Source organism: Malus sylvestris, chromosome 12, assembly GCF_916048215.2.
Source record: "Malus sylvestris chromosome 12, drMalSylv7.2, whole genome shotgun sequence".
In the NCBI taxonomy this organism is placed as follows: Eukaryota; Viridiplantae; Streptophyta; class Magnoliopsida; order Rosales; family Rosaceae; genus Malus; species Malus sylvestris.
The window spans coordinates 726,975-749,837 of NC_062271.1; the positions used below are offsets into that span (position 1 = coordinate 726,975).

Genomic DNA, 22,863 nt, shown 5'->3' on the forward strand with positions numbered 1-22,863 from the left:
TGAGGTATGAGATTGTAGTTCGACTCATAATTGAAGTAGTTTTATGTAATTTACATTTTTAGGTAAAAACTTATAATATAAACCTATAAGTGCACCCACAACATTCCAAATATGACCTAAGAAATTGAAAGTTTCGGCCACACAACCAAACTCCAACACACCGACCTAAGCATTTGTAAGTCATCACCAAAAGTTCAGGAGCACAATTTTCCAGTACAGATTGCATGAGGTGATGACCCCACAAGACTTATAAAGCAATGTCGTGTGTGAAAATTTTAAACCCAATACGTGTGCCCAACCAAAATTTCCAAAATACCATATAGCTTGTGATATTTCATATGTCAGCCAATCCATTTAATTTGTACTTGTAATTGACCGAAATTCTTCTTTCTTTCTTTTTTCGGAAAAGGATGTCCAATATCGTCAAACTGGGTTCATTCTTGGTTGCTCGTGCCTTTCCTTTCGCATTCTTTTGTTTCCACCCGAAAGATTTTGCTTGTTTTCGGTGGTTATGGTAAGCGAATGTAATTTTTTTAGTTTTCAGGGGTTACCTACCCAGATCTTTTTTTTATTTTTTTGTTAAAAGTCTGATTGTAGCAAGCTATAGTCAAAACTCCCTCAACTTTTATGAAAACAGCAAACTAAATGCCCAATTTAAAACTATACACAATTAGAAAGTGGATAAAACCAACAGCAAAATAGAAAAAGGGCCCAACAATACTGAAGCCCAAAAAACACACAACAGCCGAGAAGCTTCTACTGAAATCCCTCCATCGATAGAGATCCAAGTCAGCCAACTGAAAACGTCAACCACCACCGAGTATCGCCGCCTCAGACACCACCGCCAATCCAGACCAGATCACAACCATTAACAAGAAATAGTTGGCACCAAAGAGGGATTAGCCAACAACCAGTAAGAAGCTCGAGGAAACCCACGAGCAACACTGCCGAAAACAACAGACATTAAGGAGAACGTGGTGGTGTGGGAAACACCCGAGCCAAGAAAAACATCTCACCTCACACAGGAACTCAATAGGAAATATGGCTGAAGATCGGACTGACCCTAGCCGAAGCTAGGGCCGGTGCCACCAGAGGAACGGAGAAGGGAAAGGCTCACACAAATGGTGAGAAGGGCTCTCAGTCTTGAGAGAAAAGCTCTCACTGTGGAGAGAAAACCATGGCTTTTCACCTACCCAGATCTTTTTGGTTCATTCTTCCCTACGCATTTGGTGGTTGCTTCCCGAGTGCTTCTGTTTATGTTCGCTAGTTATCGTCTAAATATATCTGTTATTTCCGGTGGTTACCAACGGAAATCTCTATTGTTCTTTGGATCCTGCTTCACTGAACATGTCGTGATTTTGATGATAATGGATTTATTAGATGCCACTGCCATTGACCAATCATTGCACTAAAAGAAATGTTCGATCAAGCATATTTTTATTAATCACCTTGTTCTCGAGATCGAACTCAAACTGTATATGTAACGCCACCAAATCAAAATCCAAAAATGTATTTCAATTGGTTTGGGGTTGATGTGATTTTAAAAAAAGCTAGTATGAAAAAAAACTGGGAGAGTTTTTGGTGTTTGGCAAACACCCTAAATCAGTTTTTTTTCAAGGTTTCAGATAAAAAAAAGCTAAAAAGTGGATGCTGCAAAAGTAGCTTCAAAAAATGAGCTGCCAATATTGCCCTCCTTTCTCCTTTCTCATTTCTCCTAACTCAGCAGCTCCGCGCTAAGCCACCACATCGTTTTGCTGACTTCATCCACCCACAGCCTCCTCACTCTCGACCCACTACCGCCTGCGCCCACCACTCCGTCGACACCCCCTTCTCGATTCACTTTCAGGTCCATTTTCCCAAGTCCCTTGTCCCAGCCCAAGTCTCTCGAGTTCGAACCCAAGTCGCTATTGTCCGACCCGAGACCGCTGCGAGGAGTGCGACGGACTTTTGAGGAGTGCAACACCGTCCGGGCAAAGATAGAAGGCCTCAGGGTGATGATTGTCGAGCGTGACGTGTCAATGGATCGCTGGTTCAGAGAAGAGTTGAGCGACTTGATGAAAGGGAAAGGGAAAGGGAAGGAGGCGGCGGTGCCGCCGCGGGTGTTTGTGAAGGGGAGATATATAGGTGGCTCTGAGGAGGTGCTGAAGATTTTGGAGGAGGGTTTGCTGGGTGAGATTCTTGTTGGGTGTCCAAAGAGAAACGTTGGGTATGTGTGTGAAAGAGTGTGGGGGAGGCAAAGTTATTACTAAACACTATCATACTGCTTTTTTTTTCAAAAACATTTTATAAAAAAAAGTTTACCAAACACTCTGCTATTTTATTTCACATCTACTTATTCTCACAATATAGCAGAATCAATTTTTTTTCAAAGCACAGCAATACCAAATCAGCCTTTAGGATGGTGATGATAAGCATCACTGCCATTTTAAGATGGTGAGCAAAAATACAATCGTATCTAATAGACTTAAATAAAGAAGAGTATAATTGTTAAATCATCCACGTCTTTTCTTTTTCAAAATTAAAAATATCAAAACAAAAGAAACAATATCATTTCAAAATTTTCAAAAGAAAACAAAATTCACTAGATACGTTGCCCAACTATGAGAGAGTATTTTTGGTAGACCATACCTATATTTCCTTTTTAGTCATTAAAAATCTCCAAACAAAGAAACTATATCGTTTCGAAATCTTCAAAAGAAATAAAAGTCAGTAGATACATTGCACAATTATGATATATGTATCCTATACACAAACAAGGAAATTAATTAGAGAACTTTACGCAAGCAGGTACTATATCATTATTATTTGAAATTGATTTTCGTTTTTTAATCAGTTTTTGCTCACCCTCTTTACTCTGGAGTAGCATTTCTATTCTTTAATTTATTTTTTTTAATAACAAAAAACGGACTCCTTTTTATTGCCTGCAATTTAATTGTTATTCATATAAAAGTAGTTTGCATTCCAAGTTAATGTAGCATCTCTTTCTCTCACTTTTTTCTTTCTTCTTGAGACAAACATGAAACTAACGTTGAGCATGCATTGCCCTCATTGCCTCCTCCTCCTAATCCTGACCGCCTTATTTTATCTTTCGGTTGCTACCACTACGTATGAAGTAGGAGGAGGAAGAGAAGAGCACCATTACCCTCCCGAGTACCAGCCTCCGAGGGGTGGATATTACCCCATTGAAAACTTGAACGACCCACATTTGAGGGAAATTGTGGATTTCGCCGTCTCCGAGTACAACAAGATTCATGACAAAAAACTGGTGTTCCAAAAGTTGGTTCAGGGATAGTCTCAAGTAATAGCGGGAATCTACTACAAGCTTTTCATTGAGGTTGTGGATTCTTCTTGGGTCAATAAAGGCCCCTTCAACTATGAGATCACTGTGTTCGGGGATCTTTCAAGGACTACTAAGTTGGAGTCCTTTGTTCCAGTCTAAAATTAATGAATATTTTATTTTAGTTGGGCCTGGGGAAGCTTTATTTTCCAGCTTACTGGAGTTGGTTGTAGCAAGCCTCAGTCTGATCCTCAAAATAAATCCAGTCCACTCTATTTGTAAGGTTTATGGAGTTCACAAAACCTAAGGCCTGCTATACAACTTTATACAGTAACGTTTAAAAGTGGCTCAATTGTAATAATAAAAGTCCTGAGTTTATTCAGGTTTTTGTTTTCATTCCTGTAATACTTTTGTGCCTGTGGTTTCATTTCATTTCATTCATTGAAGAATTTGACATTTCAAAGACATATTTATGAAGAATATGTAAGTCGTTCTCTTTTATTGACATAGTGCGACCAACATAATCATTTCCTTATGATCTAGTGATTTTTATGGGATCTGAAAAGAAATGAGTTCCCTACACTGGTTTGTAGAGGAAAAAATTTGTGTGGTTAGCTAGTCATATCAACTAAACGTTATTATATTAATCTTATTTGATATAAAATGCCTAGCATTACTTGAGAAATTTTTTTGCTTTTGAAACGAAAGAATGCAAGAACTGATATTAGTTCGATTAGTGCATATATAAGTGTAGAGATTTGACTCTTAATTTATAGGGAAAATTAGAATCCCCTACCGTTTTTCAATATCATTTAGATTAAACATCTGTGCCTTTTCAAAATTTGATTAAAGTGCTTTGACCAATAGTCATCTCTATTTTTTAAAATTAAAATAATTTTTGAATGTATCCTTTTATCTGCATGATGCAATTTTTCTTATTTAGTGAAGATATTAGTAATTAAATTATATTTTCTCTTCTTCCAAATATGATTTTTCGATCACAATTTTTTTATTTTTTTGTTATGCAAACATTTAATATTATATCTTTTTTTCCAAATGTTTTTTTTTTCTTTTTCAAATAGTTGGTGATCAACCTAAAAGGTCCGCGTAATTTTTTCATTTTTTTTGTGAAATTATATATATATATATATATATATATATATATATATATTGCTATTTTTTTAAGTATAGTTGTTGAGGAATTATTATTAGGTACAATTCATTATGTTTATATTATCTAAGGGTATGTTTGAACACTACAACAAAAATGGCCACTACACACAATAAATTATTTGTGCCCTTTGAGGCCAAAAAGCACCAACAATTGTGCTTATAAACCAATAGCAACAATGCTGAGGATTGAGGACCGGTGTGGGTGGAGTCACGATTCAGGCGACGAATTTGGGTGATCCCATTGATGTGGGAGGACAGAGGAAGACGGAGAGCTCGATTTGGATTTGGGCGGAGGAGGCGAATCGGGTGAGAGAGACAGTGAGAGTGAGGTGAGGTGAGAGTGAGGTTACTAGGGTTAATTACAAAACAACAATTTGAGATTTAAATCTCAACCAATCCGACAATCCACATAATTTTAAAATTAAATACATATAATATATGTGATGTGTGAGACCAAAGTAATCCATTTGGTAAAGAGATAAAAAGGTGGAAGAGAGAAGTGGGTGTGGGTGTGGGTGTGGGTGTGGGTGTGGTGTGGGTGGGTTAAGGGGGGAGAGAGAGAGAATGGGGTGTGGATTTGTTAAGGGTGTTGGTGGGTTAAAAAGAGAAGGAGAGAAAGGTGTGAGTAATAAGTCTTAGAAAATAATAATATAAAAAAATAATTGTGTCTTTTGAAGTAATATATAGACACAAATACTATATTTGAATCCATTGTTTTGAAAAAGTTGAGAGAGAAAATTATTTGTGCCAACTTTGTAGAGAATGGGCACATTAGTTGGTGCCCTTATAGAAAAGGAAACAAATACAATTTTTTGTGTGTAAAATTTGTTCTATACCCACACAATAAATAATTGTGTCCTCAATTTTGTATCGATAGGCCATTTTTGTTGTAGTGAAATGACTTAGTAGTATGAATAATGTGTATGTGTATATGTGTGCGTGTGTTTTGCCAATTTGATTTAGAAAGAAACATCTCTATTGTGTAGACATAATGTTACATGACTGCATAACGCTAAATATGTGCGATGCATCTTTTGCTTAAAGATTGAAAAAATGAGATGAAAAATGTTTCAAACTTTTATCCCTTTATTGTTGTCTATTTTATGTTCTTTGTTGTCTTGGGGGAGGTTGTTTTCAAATTTGAGGGTCAAGTAAATGCATGTGTACGTGTAATGGAAGCATCGGCATTACTTCTTCACCAAGAATTTTGACAATAATTTTTTTTGCCCGAAGAATGCAACACCTGCAAGTGAATTAGACGGTGAAGCCTCAGGGACACCGATGGACACTGATAGCATTGTTGCAACCGGTAACATGTCCCAAGGTGGAAGTCCAATTCCCAATGAACATCAGAAGCAAAGCTCTGATACGGATGTGGGTCAAGAGGGAGGCCAGTTGGAAGCAGATGCCGAGGTAGAGGTCGAGGCAGGGATGCTTGATGGTGAGGACGCGGAGGCTGATTTGAATCCAGTTGGTTGAGAGATGTGGTGGATGTTATATCGCCAGTTAATACAGAAACTCTCCAACATTGAGTACTGACATCAAAATGAAGTAATCTCTGGTACAGTAGTTGAAATATATTGGGGTGAACATCACATACGATCATTTACCAGTCAAAGGGTTACCCTACCATGACAGAGTTGGGCATCCTCGATGAACATAAACCTGGCGAGATGGCATGGCAATGACGACAGTAAATTATATTTGTATTTTGAGTAACTTCGATTTTGTATTTGACTCGTGTCTCAAATAAAATTGAAATTCGATTTTATTTTGGCCTATCAAAATATCTATGCTTCCCCAACGTTTCTAAGTAAAATATTTTTCAACTCTACTTCATTTTCTTTTTATTTATTTATTTCGTTCTGAATTCGAGTTTTTCAATGGCTCCAGATTCAAGGCATGAGAGATACAATCAATGTATGTAGAATGAAGGGACCAAAGTTAATTTTGTCCAAACTTTAAGTAGAAAATTAAAGTTTAAATCTTCTCCACTCAATTTTTTGTGACCTATATACTAGAGTGTCACATGGTTTTTTTTATTTAATTTATAATTTTTTTTATAGAGAAAATAAGATGAAGAGTTACCTGTTAAGTGTGATTTAACTGAATAACTAAGTGTCAAAAAATGAAATAAATGACGAACGATTTTTAACATCAGCAAACCTATCTAATCATTTCAATCATATACAACGGACGAGACTTAAGTTGAAGCCAAAACAAGAAAAAAGAAATGCTAGAAAGACTCTCAAAGTGGAGCCTTATCACTTCATGTTTTTTGTACTAAACGCTTCACTAAATTAATCTCACTTAATTTATTTTAAATCAATCTAACTTAATCCATAAACCTAAATGAGTCCAAAATAATCCAGATGCAACAAGCGCGTTACTTAAAAAAGCCTGATCCGCAAGGCATCGAAACTGAACCTGAAGACACTATTTTGGCGTGTTGCTTATTTTCGGTTATTTTTTGTTTTTTTGTTTTGTGCCGGCTCTCTCTCTATGTGTCCGTCTGACTCTGGTTTGAGGAGTGAGAAGTGAGGGGAGACTGACTGAATTTCGACGTCGTCGTCCTCCTCCTCCAACCTCCATGGCCGATTCTTCTTCGGTGGTGCTATACTATCTCTCTCAGCCGCGGTCCTTGAGACATTTTTACTTCATACCCACAACTTTAGCTCTCGCAACCTCTCTCCTCATCCTCTTCTACATTTCCTCCACCTCCAATCTCTTCGCCCACCACCATCATCATGCTCACTCAATCCCACAACTGCTACTCAATATTTCATCTTCCTATACACCCTTTCGAGTCGAAGCTCATCTGAAAGCGGACGGTGCTCAAGTAATCCAGGGTCAACGCTCACCGGAGCAACCTCAATTGGGATCGAATGGTATGTCAATTTTCGATTTTCGGCTTTTGGGACTTGCTAATTGTGCTTGATGTTTTTATATAATCGATGGGTTTTCGTTATATTCGTGTGTACAACTTGTAATTAGAACTTGTGATCTAGAAGGATGAAACTGAATGAAAGAATATGAAGGTTCTGTGGTTGTTGATGAAATGGCAGGTGAAAATTGAAATAGGTGGTGAAAAATTGGTGAACTTTTGTTTTATGAAATGTTGAATCTTTAAACAATTTACCGGGTTGAATGTGAATGTGTAAAGTTTTGGCATGGGTGGGTGAGTGAGTGACAGTTTACAACTTTACAGTGTGAGATTTCGATGTTTTTGATTCCGGTATCTGGAAACTGTTGGTTTTTATGGTTCAGGAAACTATGTCAATAACAAAGCCGTGTTCCATGATAGACATATCTTTCTTGAAGACTATAAAGAAATGAAAAGGAGCTTTAAGATATATGTTTATCCTCACAGGCAAGATGACTCCTTTGCAAATGCACTTTTGCCTGTGGATTCTGAACCCGGGGGTAATTACGCGAGTGAAAGTTACTTCAAGAAGGTCCTTATGAAAAGTCATTTCATTACCAATGATCCTACTAAGGCGGATCTTTTCTTTCTGCCTTTCTCAATTGCAAGGTTGCGGCATGACCCCAGAATTGGCGTGGGAGGTATCCAAGATTTTATAAGAGATTACATCTTCAATGTTAGTCACAAGTACGAATATTGGAACCGGACAGGTGGAGCAGATCATTTTTACGTTGCTTGTCATTCCATTGGGCGTTCAGCCATGGAAAAAGCAAATGAAGTCAAATTTAATGCCATTCAAGTTGTTTGCTCTTCAAGCTACTTCCTACCGGGCTACATACCACACAAGGATGCATGTCTGCCACAAATTTGGCCCAGAAATGAAAAGCCCCCTGACCTTCGTTCTTCAAATAGGTGAAGATACTTCAATTTCTATCTCTCTTTTGTTATACCATACATAATCGTATGTTTTTCCTTCTATAGTAGAGCCTCATCATCTGTGACACTAGATGATTTGTGTTAGCATTACATTCAGAATATGTCATATTAAATAGATAAGTAGTTATAAAAAGAGATGCCCGCATTTTGGGTGGAAAAGATGGGAATTTTAACGATGTTGGATGTGAGGAGGTGAATAGTTTGTGGGAGAGAGTGGGATTTCGGGTACTTTATGGGCTTCGGTATCTTTAGAATTTGCAGACTATTCTTTCTGAAAAAAGGGGGAATCTATTTATTTACTTTCATTAAATATTCTATCATACAAATGCATTCATTTTCTGAAAATTGAATTCGCAGTATAACCATGCTTTTGGAAATATGGTGGTTTTATCTCTCTGCATGAGCTGGAACTTAGTTTTCCCCTTTTGATAAAAAAAAAACGAAAATGCAGGACGAAACTTGCATTCTTCGCCGGAGGAATCAACTCCCCAGTACGAGAAAAGCTTCTTCAAGTCTGGAGAAATGACTCTGAGATTTTTGCGCACTTTGGTCGGCTTACTACACCATATGCTGATGAACTGCTTGGCAGCAGGTTCTGCCTCCATGTCAAAGGCTTTGAAGTAAATACAGCTCGTATTGCAGATTCACTATACTACGGTTGTGTCCCAGTGATAATTGCCAACTACTATGATTTACCATTCGCAGACGTAATAAACTGGAGCAGCTTCTCGGTCATTGTTGCTACTCTAGATATCCCACTGCTTAAGAAAATCCTCAAGGAGATCAGCTCCGATGAATATCTGCGGTTGCAGAGTAATGTGTTGAAGGTGCGCAAACATTTCCAGTGGCATCTTTCCCCTATTGATTATGATGCTTTTTATATGGTTATGTATGAGTTGTGGCTCCGACGAGGTTTTTCGACAGTTCCCTTGAGCAATTTTGAAACTTCTTAGTCAAGAAATTGTTTTACACGATTGTAACAACTGGATTCTGCATGTATATGTTTCTTTTAGTTTAATCCTTTTAGTGCAAAAGTAGCTTGCAAGATTGAGCATCATAATCTTGACTTTGCTCAGATTTCTAATTTTCTGTAGCCGTGAATTTTGATTTGTAATTCACTTCCAATAAGAGAAAATATACAATTTTTGTTTTATATATTTATAGCTTACAATTTCTTCCTCACTCTCTTCTAACGTACTTTGAACCGGAGTTATGAAATGACGGCCTTATTTTAACAAGTAACGCAAAAGGCCCTTATCTCTCTTCTTCAAAACTATTTTAGTTTTTCGACTGTTAATAATAATATCGTTTTTGTTAGATTGCATCGCTTACTAAATAATGTTATTTGCTAGTATTTTGAAGAAGAAGAGAGCTAATGCAAACATGTCTTGTAAGAACAAAAATTCTAAAGTTTTTAACGAGTTTTAGTTCAATGATATTATTTACATAAGTTTTATGAGTTTTATGATACCACGGACTCTAGTAATGAGTGACAAAGTTTTGACAAGTTGAAGAAAGAAAAGAAACAAATGCGTCAAGGACTCGTAGATTAGCTAGTTGAGAGTATAATTTTTATATTGAAGTCTTGAACTCGATTTCTCTATTCGTATTGATCGCTTGAGTTGAAAAAGAAATTAGAGCATTATTTTGTCGGATAATTGGCTGAAATGGAGGTTATTAAATTTTAATCGTTGAAATTCTCGAATCAAATTACGACAATGTATTAACGATGCAACAAATCTCAAAAAAAGAAAAAAAAATAATTTCAATAATTGAATTTTGTATTAACATCGTTTTAGCCGATTTCATTATTTTATTTTAATTTTTTCGAAGAACGAAACAAAAAAAATAGAAAAAGGGACAGAATCAAAGTGAGCAGTAATGTTGGGACCGTAATACAAACAAAACAAAGCTCGAGATCTTTAAAAAAAACATAAGAGTACGAATCCGAGGGAGTACACACACACACTGACACCAACGACAAAACACAAAGTTCCTTCCTTTCTTCCAAACTTCCAGTTCCATTTTTTAAAATCTACAAATTTGCAGCACAGAATCTAAAACCCATTTCCCTTTCCGATTATCTTCCATAAAGCTTCACTCCACGCCACCAGATTCGTTGATACCCCTCCGTCTGCTTTCTGTTTGTTTCCCGAGAAAAAATTTCCATGTTCAATTTTTTATTGTTCAGATTTGAATTGACTAATCGCCCCTGCTTCCGAGGTTCGTTGACTTAACTTACGATTTTATCAATCTTTAATCTTTGATTATCTGGTGGTACAATAGCAATAGTTCAGATCCTTTGATCGAAATTTGTCATCTTTTTCATTGATTCATCGTTCTAGCTCAATTGGGTTGTCTTTGTTTTCTTGGTTGATTGATTTTTTGTTGTTGGCTGTTGATTTTTTTAGTAGGAAAATCATCGAGTTGAAATTGGATATGGAAATGTGATGTTTGATTGGGGAAAGTGGAATTCTTGTTGCGTGCTTGATGAGCCAAGATGATATTCAAATCTAAGATAAAATGGGTTGCTGTCTTTGTCCTCGTTTTATCTTTTGCATCATTACTTCGGCATCTCTCTATAGCACGATTTTCGACTGTCGATTTAGTCCAGTATAGCGCATTGACCGCATTCCATAACGATTTCAATTCTATCTCTGGGAGGCAGGTGGGATTTTGATTCATTTCTCTGTCTTTTATGCATATATTTCGAGTGTATGTTCTTGGTTGTTTTGATGGGTTTCTTATGTTTGTTACAATCTTGCAGAGTGTTCCTAATAAGAAGCTATGGGGGCCTGTGAAGCCCCTGCAGTCTTTGCAGCCTTATGCCAACCCCCGAAGCAACTATCCTGGTGAAGATCTTGCTCTTTTTCTTGCATTTGTGTATTTTCTCATTTTGTTGCTTCTGGTTTTATCATATTCTAGCATGGTATAGTTTAAGAATTAGACAATTTGAACCCATTGACGAATCCATTCCCTCGCATGCAGGACCAAACACATTTTGTAGTCTCGAAGCATCTGTTAACTGTCATTTTTGTTGTACTGGATTTGAATTGAGTTCCCTCATTCTATGTTCTTTTTTGTCACTGGAGGATTTGATAACCTTGAACCATTCATATTTTAGCTGATTGAATACTTTTGTTTTCTTTACAGTCCCAAATGACCAGAGCAATGGCTTCATTTATGCAAAAATATTTGGTGGATTTGAAAAGATAAGATCTACGGTACGATTTGTCAAATATGTGAAAGTGATTCCGTGATGATTTGTATGTGGTGTTCATAAATCTTTGTTAATTTTCTAGATCTGTGATCTGGTCACCATATCCAGGCTTCTAAATGCTACTCTTGTCATTCCAGACATTCAAGAAAGTACTCGCTCAAAAGGCATCAGGTTCTTTTCTAGTTTGCTACTTCTTTTATGCCATTTTTCTGCTGTTTGTAGACCATATAGTTCATTGCTTCTTATCTTTTTTGTTTTAAATGACTTTGTCAGCTCTCGTTTCAAGAGTTTTACATATCTCTACGATGAGCTGCACTTTATAGCATCTTTAAAAAATGACATAGTCATTGTGAAGAGTCTGCCAGATAATCTGAAGGCAGCAAGGAAAAGAAATGAATTCCCTTCTTTTAGACCCAAGAAGTCAGCCTCTCCAAATTTTTATATCAAAGAAGTCCTACCAAAGTTGAGGAAAACCAAGGTTATCGGCTTGGTCATTGCTGAAGGTGGATGTCTGCAGGTAGCTGATGTTCTACTATTTTAATAGTATAGCTATTGCAAAATGTCATCTGCTTGAGAAAACATGCATATTCTTTTAACAGTTATAACTACATTTTTTCATACTCTTTTTGCGCTAGAACTGTCACCTATGAACCATTGTTTATGAAAATAAATAAATGTTATCTAAGAACCACTAAAACATTCATTCTCTGTCGCTTTGCTATTGGTTCATAGGGACCATTCATTCACATATGATTATGCAGTAGTCAGTCTGTTCTCTTTCTTTTTGCTTTAGTGATTTCTGTGTTCCAAGCATGCATGCTTGATAATTAAGTTTAAGTGTTCTTGATGCAATATAATCCTATTTTCAGTCAATCCTTCCACCAAACATGGCCGAGTTTCAAAGACTTAGATGCAGGGTCGCCTTCCATGCACTACAATTCAGGCCAGAAATCCAAATGCTTGGACACAAGATGGTGGAGAGGTATGAATTGAGCAACCCACCTTTTTTCTTGAAGATTTGAATCGCCTGAGCGATGTTGGTGTTTAGCAAACTTGATTAGTACAGACTGCTCTTAGACCATCTGCATGATGTTTTTAGTTAAATAGATTTTTCATTTGAAGGTTACGGGTGAGTTGGAAAGATTAGGCAATAGATAGAGTTAACCAGAAGGATGAAGTCAACAGGGGGATAGAGTTATGGAGTAATGAGCACTTTGGTGCCTATCTACAAGAATAAGGGCGACGTACAAAATTGCATGAACTATAGGGGTATTAAGCTAATGAGTCATACAATGAAGCTCTGGGAGAGAGTCATTGAGCATAGATTGAGGCAAGAGACACGGGTTTCGGACAACCAATTTGGGTTCATGCCAGGGCGCTCAACCATGGAGGCAATCTATCTCTTACGAAGATTGATGGAAAGATATAGAGATGGGAAAAAGGATTTACACATGGTCTTTATAGATTTGGAAAAAGCGTATGATAGGGTCCCAAGAGACATTCTTTGGAGGATTTTAGAGAAGAAAGGAGTACGAGTAGCATATATCCAAGCTATAAAGGATATGTATGAAGGAGCAAAGACTGCCGTAAGAACTCATGAAGGACAAACCGAAAGCTTTCCCATAACTGTAGGATTACATCAAGGCTCATCCTTAAGTCCTTACCTTTTTGCGTTGGTAATGGATGAGTTAACACGACATATTCAAGATGATATTCCTTGGTGTATGCTTTTCGCAGACGATATAGTGTTGATAGATGAAACTCAGGAAGGGGTAAATGCAAAGCTTAACCTTTGGAGAGAAGTGTTGGAATCTAAAGGTCTTCGCCTAAGCCGATCAAAGACAGAATATATGGAGTGCAAGTTCAGTGCAAATGGAGGCCAAAACGAGTTAGGGGTGAGGATCGGAGATCAAGAAATACCAAAGAGCGACCGTTTTCGTTACCTAGGATCTATCTTGCAAAAGAACGGAGAATTAGATGGAGATCTCAACCATAGAATACAAGCTGGATGGATGAAGTGGAAGAGTGCATCCGGCGTGTTGTGTGACCGCCGTATGCCACTGAAGCTCAAGGGAAAATTTTATAGGACGGCAATAAGGCCGGCGATGCTGTATGGCACAGAATGTTGGGCGGTGAAACATCAACACGTACACAAAATGGGTGTAGCGGAGATGAGGATGCTTCGTTGGATGTGTGGGCACACGAGAAAGGATAAGATTAGGAATGAGGATATCCGGGGTAAAGTAGGAGTAGCCGAAATTGAAGGAAAGATGAGAGAAAATCGGTTACGGTGGTTTGGACATGTGCAAAGAAGGCCTACTGACGTTCCGATTAGAAGATGCGACTATGGGACAGAGGTTCAGGGCCGAAGGGGTAGAGGAAGACCTAGGAAAACTTTGGAAGAGACTCTAAGAAAAGACTTAGAGTACTTGGATCTAACGAAGGACATGACACAGGATCGAGCACAATGGCGTTCTAAGATTCATATAGCCGATCCCACTCAGTGACTTGGATTTTCTAAGTCTCCAACCGAGAAGTTTTCCTCACTCGGGAAATTAAGGGAACACTACCCCAACCTACATGCTCCACTCAGAAAGCTTCAACATACAAGCTTTAACAAAAGAAAATTCAAAGAACTTAGCGAAGAAGGCTTTGGTGTATTTAACACAATACGTTGAAATGAAGGAAAGCTTATTTATTGATATCCCCGATAAGCTACAAATATGTACATATACATGAGTCAAAATAAGCACACAAGAGGGAGCCTTCACAAAGGTTGCTTAGGAGAAGTCTCAGCAGTCGGTAGAGCCCCAGAAAGAGAAGGCACCGGAGGGGGATCATTTGGAGCCTCAGTACTGGACAGAACCCTAGAAGGAGGAGGCATCAGAGGTTGATCATTTGGAGCTTCATTACGCGGTACAGCCCCAGAAGACGAAGGCAATAAATGCCTTTGGAACAAACCCACAAATCTATGATGATCAAGTAAAACCTGACCATCAGTTTCCTTCATCTGGTCAAGCTTCCTCTTCATGTTTGTAGCATAGTCATGTGCGAGCCGGTGCAACTGTTTATTCTCATGCTTGAGCCCTCTAATCTCCTGTTTGAGACTCATCACTTCAGCCGCCAATGATTCAACTTGGCGGGTTCGAGCAAATAGGCGTTGGGCCATATTAGACACAGAACCTGCACACTGAACACTGAGAGCCAGCGAATCCTTAACAGCTAACTCATCAGACCGTTTGGAAAGTAGTCTGTTATCTTTGGGAGTGAGAAGGTTCCTGGCCACCACCGCAGCGGTCATATCATTCTTCATCACGGAATCCCCAACGGTAAGAGGACCAGTAGGGGAGACGAAGGATGGGCGCCATATGTTGTCTGGAGAAGGCGGGGCTGCCTCTTCAACAAGGTTCAAGTCAAAACGACGGTCGGAGGGGCCAGACATTTTCAAAGGTGTTGAAGAGAGAAGAGGTCGGACAAATCAAGATCTTAGAAGTGCAAGAATGAAGCTTCTACTGGTGGAGATTCAAGTGTGCTTTGGAACTTAATGCCAGCCCCTATAAAAATCTGCACTCGACGAAGCTTCAGAAATCGAAGAGGCGCCTGCTCAGAAATCGAAGAGGCGTTTGCTTTCTCAAAAGCTGGGCTGCCTAGAGATCACGAGGGTTGATCTCAGAAATCGAAGAGGCGTTTGCTTTCTCAAAAGTTGGGCTGCTCAAAGACCACGAAGGCCGATCTCAAAAATCGAAGAGGTGCTCGCTTTCTCAAAAGCTGGGCTCCCCAGAGACCACGAGGGCCGATCTCAGAAATCGAAGAGGCACCTACTTTTCCAGCCTTTTCCAGCCTTGTCAGCACCTGTCACACGCACACTTAGTTTTGCGGAAATTATGGGCATTCTGTCAAAGACTTCTGGGGAAGTAGAAAACACATGAATCTTACTGTTCAATCACCCACTTCCCACACGCAACAATAGCTCATGGGTACCACAGATAACTTTGCCAAAGTTCTCTGCCAAAGTTGAGCACGTGAAGCTTGCAGCTCCCACTACATCGCTCTGACCAAGAAGGGTAAAAGAATAGCAAAGAAACAGCACTAACAAAGTTTAGACCCATAAATTTTGAAGGTCTAGCTACCATATTATTACCCACAAGGGTAAAGGAACAGTACCACTGCTGGATAATTGGAAAGTCCCTGTGTGTCAACCTCTGTGCTTCGTGGCAAGGTAGACTAGCAAACATGCCCAACCTTTACTCACATTCGAGAAAACACTCCCAATAAGATTGCTTGCTCCAAAATCGAAGAGGCACCGTCCTCCGAATCTCAAGAGCCAGACTCCCAACATGACTACTTTCTTAAAAATCGAAGAGAGGGTAAAGGAACAGTACCATTGCTGGATAATTGGAAAGTCCCTGTGTGTCAACCTCTGTGCTTCGTGGCAAGGTAGACTAGCAAACATGCCCAACCTTTACTCACATTCGAGAAAACATTCCCAACAAGATTGCTTGCTCCAAAATCGAAGAGGCACTGCCCTCCGAATCTCGAGAGCCAGACTCCCAACATGATTACTTTCTCAAAAATCGAAGAGACACTGCTCCCCGAATCTCGAGAGCCAGACCCCCAGCATGATTGCTTTCTCAAAAATCGATGAGGCATCGTTCTCCGAATCAATCGAAGAGGCGCTCGCTTTCTCAAAAGCTGGGCTGCTCAGAGACCACGAGGGCCGATCTCAGAAATCGAAGAGGCACCTACTTTTCTAGCCTTGTCAGCACCTGTCACACGCACACTCAGCTTTGCAGAAATTATGGGCATTCTGTCGAAGACTTCGGGTGAAGTAGAAAGCACATGAATCTTACTGTTCAATCACCCACTTCCCACACGCAACAATAGCTCATGGGTACCACAAATAACTTTGCCAAAGTTCTCTGCCAAAGTTGAGCACGTGAAGCTTGCAGCTCCCACTACATCGCTCTGACCAAGAAAGGTAAAAGAATAGCAAAGAAACAGTGCTTCGTGGCAAGGTAGACTAGCAAACATGCCCAACCTTTACTCACATTCGAGAAAACACTCCCAATAAGATTGCTTGCTCCAAAATCGAAGAGGCACCGTCCTCCGAATCTCGAGAGCCAGACTCCCAACATGACTACTTTCTCAAAATCGAAGAGAGGGTAAAGGAACAGTACCATTGCTGGATAATTGGAAAGTCCCTATGTGTCAACCTTTGTGCTTCGTGGCAAGGTAGACTAGCAAACATGCCCAACCTTTACTCACATTCGAGACAACACTCCCAACAAGATTGCTTGCTCCAAAATCGAAGAGGCACCGCCCTCCGAATCTCGAGAGCCAGACTCCCAACATGATTACTTCCTCAAAAATCGAAGAGACACTGCTTTCCGAATCTCGAGAGTCATACCCCCAGCATGATTGCTTTCTCAAAAATCGAAGAGGCATCGTTCTCCGAATCTCAAGAGCCAGATACCACAGACCACTTTTTCAAAGTGCTCTGACAGAGTTAAATCATGTGAAACTGGCAGCTCCCACTACCGTGCTATGACCAAGCAGGGTAAAGGAATAGCATTACTACTTGTTGTTAGGGAGACTCCTATATATGTCGACCTCCATCCCCAACGGACAGGCAGACCTGCAAAAATGCTCAACCCTTCATCATATCTGAGAGGGCACTCCCAACGAAGCCTTTCGAAATATTCAGCTTTCTTTCCCCCCGATAATACCTCTGCAAACAAGCTATACTAGAGCAAGAATATCTCATATCATCAGGGTTAAAAGCAAGAGTATCCCATATCATGCTTTTTCCCTGTCTTTTCTTTTGGCCTTGTTTTTACCTGCAAGACAAGGAGAAAGAGAGCAATCAGTCATCACTTGGAATCAAGCTTCCAGCCAGGAACTGACTGCCTGGAACCCCTTACCTGATTACTTACCTGGCATTGCTCTCGAGTACTCATCTTCAACATCTTATGTTTCCAGGGAAGATTCCGCATCTGCTTGAGGAACAGATAGGGCAAGTGCGAAGGATACAAGGAAGCATGTGGAGACAAGCGTAACAGCACACGTGCCGATACATTCATTACTCTGTCAAAAGCAAAAGTATCCCATATCAGCAGGGTGGAACGTACTCTAGATTTGATGGACTTGTTTTGACCCTCAAATTCTTCAGTCGGCCTTATACTCTGGAGGAAACCAGAAAACCCTCCAGCTCAGTTCAAGAATAAGCCTGTGGAAAGTTACTTCTTCAAAAGCAAAAGTATCTCATATCATCTCTTCTCATTTTTCTTCTCTTTATCCTTCATGCTTCTGCAAGATGGGGAGAAGGTGAACAATCAGTCGGAGCTCTGATTGCTTACCTTGTCTGTCACCTCTTTCAGCAGACCCCCTAGCTCGGCGACTTGGGGGACTCCTACTACATGGTTTGTATCGCGCTTGACCAAGCCTGAAACTACAAGTAAGCTTCAAGTGAAATTGATACATTACCTTGTGCATCTCCACCAGTTAAAGATACCACCCCTGGATGGAGGAAGAGTACTTCCAGAGAAGATGCCACATCTACCTATGAGACAGATAAGGCAAGTCAAGACGACACCACACTCCGATACTTAGAAGTTTCGTGATTACGAGATCATTCTCCCACAATATTTCCTAATGTCATTTGTACTAAATCATTCACTTGTACTCACTAAATGAGAGCTTGAACCTATGTACTTGTGTAAACCCTTCACAATTAATGAGAACTCTTCTATTCCGTGGACGTAGCCAATCTGGGTGAACCACGTACATCTTGTGTTTGCTTTCCTATCTCTATCCATTTATATACTTATCCACACTAATGACCGGAGCAATCTAGCGAAGATCACAAAAAGCGATCGTTTTCGCTACCTAGGATCTATCTTGCAAGAGAACGGAGAATTAGATGGAGATCTCAACCATAGAATACGAGCTGGATGGAAAGAGTGCATCCGGCGTGTTGTGTGACCGTCGTAGGCCACTGAAGCTCAAGGGAAAATTTTATAGGACGGCAATAAGGCTAGCGATGTTGTATGGCACAGAATGTTGGGTGGTGAAGCATCAACACGTACACAAAATGGGTGTAGCGGAGATGAGGGTGCTTCGTGGGATGTGTGGGCACACGAGAAAGGATAAGATTGGGAATGAGGATATCCGAGGTAAAGTAGGAGTAGCCGAAATTGTAGGAAATATGAGAGAAAATCGGCTCCGGTGATTTTGAACATGTGCAAAGAAGGCCGACTGACGCTCCGGTTCGAAGATGTGACTACGGGACAGAGGTTCAGGGCCGAAGGGGTAGAGGAAGACCTAGGACAACTTTGGAAGAGACTCTAAGAAAAGACTTAGAGTACTTGGATCTAACGGAGGACATGACACAAAACCGAGCGCAATGGCGTTCTAGGATTCATATAGCCGACCCCACTTAGTGGGAAAAGGCTTTGTTGTTGTTGTTGTTGTTGTTGTTGAAAATGTTAGGTCTGGCTATCTAGAAATTAGATAGAAGTTCGTATAAGGAAAATGAAAACTTTAAGCCTAATGGATATGCCTAGGTTTTCCAAGCAGTCAAAGGGAACACATCCTCTTAAAGAGCTTCAAAGGCTGCATGAAGTTTCCTATAATAACCGCTAGTGTGGTCATATTGTTCTGGAAAGGGGTGAGGTTTATATCTTTTTGCTTAGGGATTCTATCTCATCAGAGTTTAGTGATTATTACTTTCGTATATATTGCTAGATTAGAAGGCCGTTATAGGATTGGTTCTTTTATTTATGTAGCTTCTGTAGATGATGGATCTTTATTAATTTATTCATTGTATCTGGCTTCTGGTGGACCCTGTTCACTGTTGTAATAATTTATATCTAAGAACTATTTTCCTTCAGTTGATCAATGTGGCTTTTATACTTCGATAGGTTACGTGCATGGGGTCAACCCTTCCTAGCGTATCATCCTGGTTTGGTGAGAGAAACCTTGGCATATCATGGCTGTGCTGAACTTTTTCAGGTAAGATGTTTAATCCGGTTTTATCTTTGGTAGTTGTGAAAATATAAATTGTTGACCTACATGCTTAGACTATATCACAGTATTACAGTAATAGAACCTAAGCTTGAATAACCTGCAATTATGAATCCCATTATTAAGTTGAGTTCCACATGTTGGCCCATGGTGATGGAAGGAGGCTCACATGTGACGGGGGTGTTACAACTTAACATAAACTTCCTGGTTACAATCTTTTTCAAATCTCTGCCTGTGAAGTCTAAGTTGGTGGTAAAACAATTGTTCTCCTTTGTTCCTTGTTAAGTCTAAGTCCAATAAAAATCCAGTTTTGGAGCTCTCCCCCTCCTTTTGAGTGCAGGTGGTTTACCTTAAACAACTGCAAAATATTAACATTCATTCAGTTTCATGGTTATCAAATTATCTTGTTAATTTGCTACTTTTTCTGTAGGATGTTCACACTGAACTCATACAATATCGAAGGAAACAAATGATTACAAAGGCCATTGTTCAAGAGGAACTAAGCATAGATTCACATTTGCGTAGAGAAAATGGCTCATGCCCGCTGATGCCTGAAGAGGTAAGCTCAGTACTAAATTTCAGATCCAGCTTATGTATTTGTAAGTACTGTTGTGTGGCTTCTAGTCCACTCTGATGCTTCTTTCTCGTGGTCTATTTTTTGTTGTTTTGAAAATTTCACTTTTCAGTGCCATAAGAATGTTTAAAAGACTAGTAGTGAACTTCAATGCTGGTTGTGAAATTAAGTTCCTTGGCACTCACTCAACACTGGAATTGATTTGAGTAGTTCAGAAAAAGCAGAACCTCTAGCATCCTTTTATCGATTTCACTTTCAAATATTAAATATTAACATTACAATTGGAATGGAATTTGTGTTTCCAAAAATTTATTCACAAGTAATATGTTTAATAAGTCGAGGACGCAGACCAAAAAAGAAAACATTAGAGGATGGAATGACAATGAGAATTTAATTAAAGGAAAACTAACATTATCTGATTCATAAAAACAATTTTCGTATTTTAATTACTTGAAATTTTTTATTTCAAAGGAGTAAATGATAAATAGGCAACGAATAAGAGTAAGGAATGATCCTTTCTAAAGGTATCTACTCTAAGTAATGATATGCGTCACTGTGATTCCTAAATTACCATGTTGACTGTCCCTAATTGGGTCATCGCCTTGACAAAAAGCATAAGAAAAATAAAAGAGAGGGGAGGGTAGTAGAAAAAAAGATCCTGGGATTGAAAACAACCTTGTATATTATCTCAAGCTCAAGTCCTTATCCCGGGGCTTGACTCAAGCATTTTAATACGTCTGTGAACAAGCTTTAACTAAGAATCATGGTCTAAATTTGATCTTGTACTTATTGCATCGTTTTACACACTATAATTTCAGTTTTGGTGGTGCATTGATAATGTATGGGCTCATTGATGATAATTAATAAATCAATCTATCTACATTTTTGTGGTTCATTAGCTCATTTATTTGTGTTGCGACTTTCACAGGTTGGAATTCTTCTTCGTTCAATGGGGTATCCTCCTAAAACAATTATATATCTGGCTGGTTCTGAAACATTTGGGGGTCAACGTGTTCTGGTCCCTTTGCGTGCTATGTTTCCCAACTTAGTGGATCGCACTTCCTTGTGCAGCAATAAAGAATTGTCTGATATACTTGGACCTGAAACACCCCTTCCGCAAAATCCATTTCAACGACCGCCAGCAAAAAGCAAGGAACAACTTAAAGAAAAATGGAAGAAGGCCGGTCCTAGGCCTCGGCCTCTTCCTCCACCTCCTGGTAGACCTATCTATCAACATGAAAAAGAAGGCTGGTATGGTTGGATTACTGAGTCTGACACGGAACCAGACCTTTCTGCTTTGGATCTGAGGATGCAAGCACATAGACTAATTTGGGATGCTCTTGATTATATTGTCTCTGTGGAAGCAGACACATTCTTTCCTGGTTTTAACAATGATGGCAGTGGATGGCCAGATTTTTCAAGCTTGGTCATGGGACACCGTGTGTATGAGGTTGCTTCTTCTAGAACATACCGACCAGACAGGTAGGAGAAAAAGAAAGGAATCTTCTTCTTCGACTTTTTATGATTATTGTTCTTATTTAACTTGTGTGTCCTCTTTTCGAACAGGAAAGTTGCAGCAGAACTTTTCAACATGACCAGGGACAATGTCTACCATCCCAAGCATAATTGGACAGTCTCAGTGCAGGAACATCTTAAGAAAAGCTTAAGTGAGGAAGGCCTAATAAGGCAATCCGTTTTGTCGAAGCCAGCATTATTCATTTCACACCCACTTCCCGAATGCTCATGTAGAATATCTTCTGCCAATGCTCCAGTTCATGTAAAAGGTAATGATGGCCGAACTATATATGGAGGTGAAGAAGAGTGCCCGAAGTGGATGAAGCATGGTGACGAAGTTCCTTTGGATTCAGCTGGGGAAGAGGGTAAGGTGGAGGACAATGAATTGTCAGAGTACGGAAGTACTCTGGATGAACAACCAGAATCAAATGACAGCGACAGAACTAATGCTACTCTTGCCTCTGAGCAGGATGAGGAAATGGACCCGAATGACTAAAGTTGGATCTACATGCGATACAGTTCCTATCTTTTACTCTAATGCAGCCTTCCGTTTCCATCGTTTCCCACTGAAATGGAAAGTTTTGGAGGTAGAGATGACAATAACGGTTTGATTCATGGTTCCAGCTTTGCCATTTTGAGAGATATAGGTATTCAAACATTTTCTTTGGGTAAATTCTTTGATTTTCTATAGTAAACGGGAGAGTTATTTGTTTACCTTCACACAAGTTGAGGATCGGGAAATATTATCGATGCGCTTGGGGTAAAGCCAATCAGAGTTTGTACACCGCCTACCGGTATTGAAGGTTTTTATTCATAGAAAAAGTGTTACTTGTTAGATAAGCCACATTTGTAATTTTCTTGTAAACAACAAATGACGAGTACATGAAATGGTTCATTGCGATCTCTTGTTAAATTTTTTGTCGAAACTTGGTCCTTTAGTGATAACGTTTCATTTCGAAATTCCCTTTCAAGTTTTGAATCATGCACTTTCCCAATCCTTCTGAATCTTTCTCCTCACCTCATTTGTTGGCAAATCCCAAAATATGAGCAACCTAGGAAGCAGGCATTGCCTTGTGATCCAACGCTCATTGCATATGCAAAGTTATATCCATACTCTATAGATGTTTACAAACAAACCAAATTTTCAAGTAATTTACATCCTACTGAAACGACTGTCATATTCCGGTTAGTTGCCACACAAACGAACCCGCTCCCGCTCACCC

General features: G+C 39.4%; 2 protein-coding genes and 1 pseudogene across 3 annotated transcripts; all 3 read left to right on the plus strand.

The window, feature by feature from the left end:
* The first annotated feature begins 1,121 nt into the window (after window positions 1-1,121).
* LOC126593573 (uncharacterized) lies at window positions 1,122-2,249 on the plus strand (annotated as a pseudogene).
* Window positions 2,250-6,920: 4,671 nt separating this feature from the next.
* Window positions 6,921-9,464, plus strand: LOC126594544 (probable glycosyltransferase At5g03795). The gene is made up of 3 exons (XM_050260907.1): window positions 6,921-7,338; window positions 7,718-8,285; window positions 8,761-9,464. The coding sequence occupies exons 1-3, from the start codon at window positions 7,041-7,043 to the stop codon at window positions 9,260-9,262; spliced, it is 1,368 nt and encodes a 455-aa protein (XP_050116864.1). The 5' UTR covers window positions 6,921-7,040; the 3' UTR covers window positions 9,263-9,464.
* A 756-nt stretch (window positions 9,465-10,220) lies between these two features.
* On the plus strand, window positions 10,221-22,553 carry LOC126593174 (protein EMBRYO SAC DEVELOPMENT ARREST 30-like). 2 transcript variants are annotated; one of them, XM_050259090.1, is made up of 11 exons: window positions 10,221-10,532; window positions 10,724-10,977; window positions 11,077-11,161; window positions 11,463-11,533; window positions 11,612-11,700; window positions 11,803-12,046; window positions 12,399-12,511; window positions 19,449-19,539; window positions 19,982-20,110; window positions 21,054-21,607; window positions 21,692-22,553. In XM_050259090.1, the coding sequence occupies exons 2-11, from the start codon at window positions 10,810-10,812 to the stop codon at window positions 22,134-22,136; spliced, it is 1,989 nt and encodes a 662-aa protein (XP_050115047.1). In that variant the 5' UTR covers window positions 10,221-10,532; window positions 10,724-10,809; the 3' UTR covers window positions 22,137-22,553. The 2 variants fall into 2 exon arrangements, with proteins under 2 accessions (XP_050115047.1, XP_050115046.1); XM_050259089.1 differs by having other exon boundaries at window positions 10,222-10,532; window positions 10,721-10,977.
* Window positions 22,554-22,863: the final 310 nt, after the last annotated feature.

Excerpts from the sequence above, each read along its gene's own strand:
- LOC126594544 (XM_050260907.1), top strand. The coding sequence starts at position 7,041 with ATGGCCGATTCTTCTTCGGTGGTGCTATACTATCTCTCTCAGCCGCGG. Across the intron at positions 7,339-7,717 it reads ACCTCAATTGGGATCGAATG|GAAACTATGTCAATAACAAA; the intron begins GTATGTCAATTT and ends TTTATGGTTCAG. Across the intron at positions 8,286-8,760 it reads GACCTTCGTTCTTCAAATAG|GACGAAACTTGCATTCTTCG; the intron begins GTGAAGATACTT and ends ACGAAAATGCAG.
- LOC126593174 (XM_050259090.1), top strand. The coding sequence starts at position 10,810 with ATGATATTCAAATCTAAGATAAAATGGGTTGCTGTCTTTGTCCTCGTT. Across the intron at positions 12,047-12,398 it reads CTGAAGGTGGATGTCTGCAG|TCAATCCTTCCACCAAACAT; the intron begins GTAGCTGATGTT and ends TCCTATTTTCAG. Across the intron at positions 20,111-21,053 it reads GCCCGCTGATGCCTGAAGAG|GTTGGAATTCTTCTTCGTTC; the intron begins GTAAGCTCAGTA and ends CGACTTTCACAG.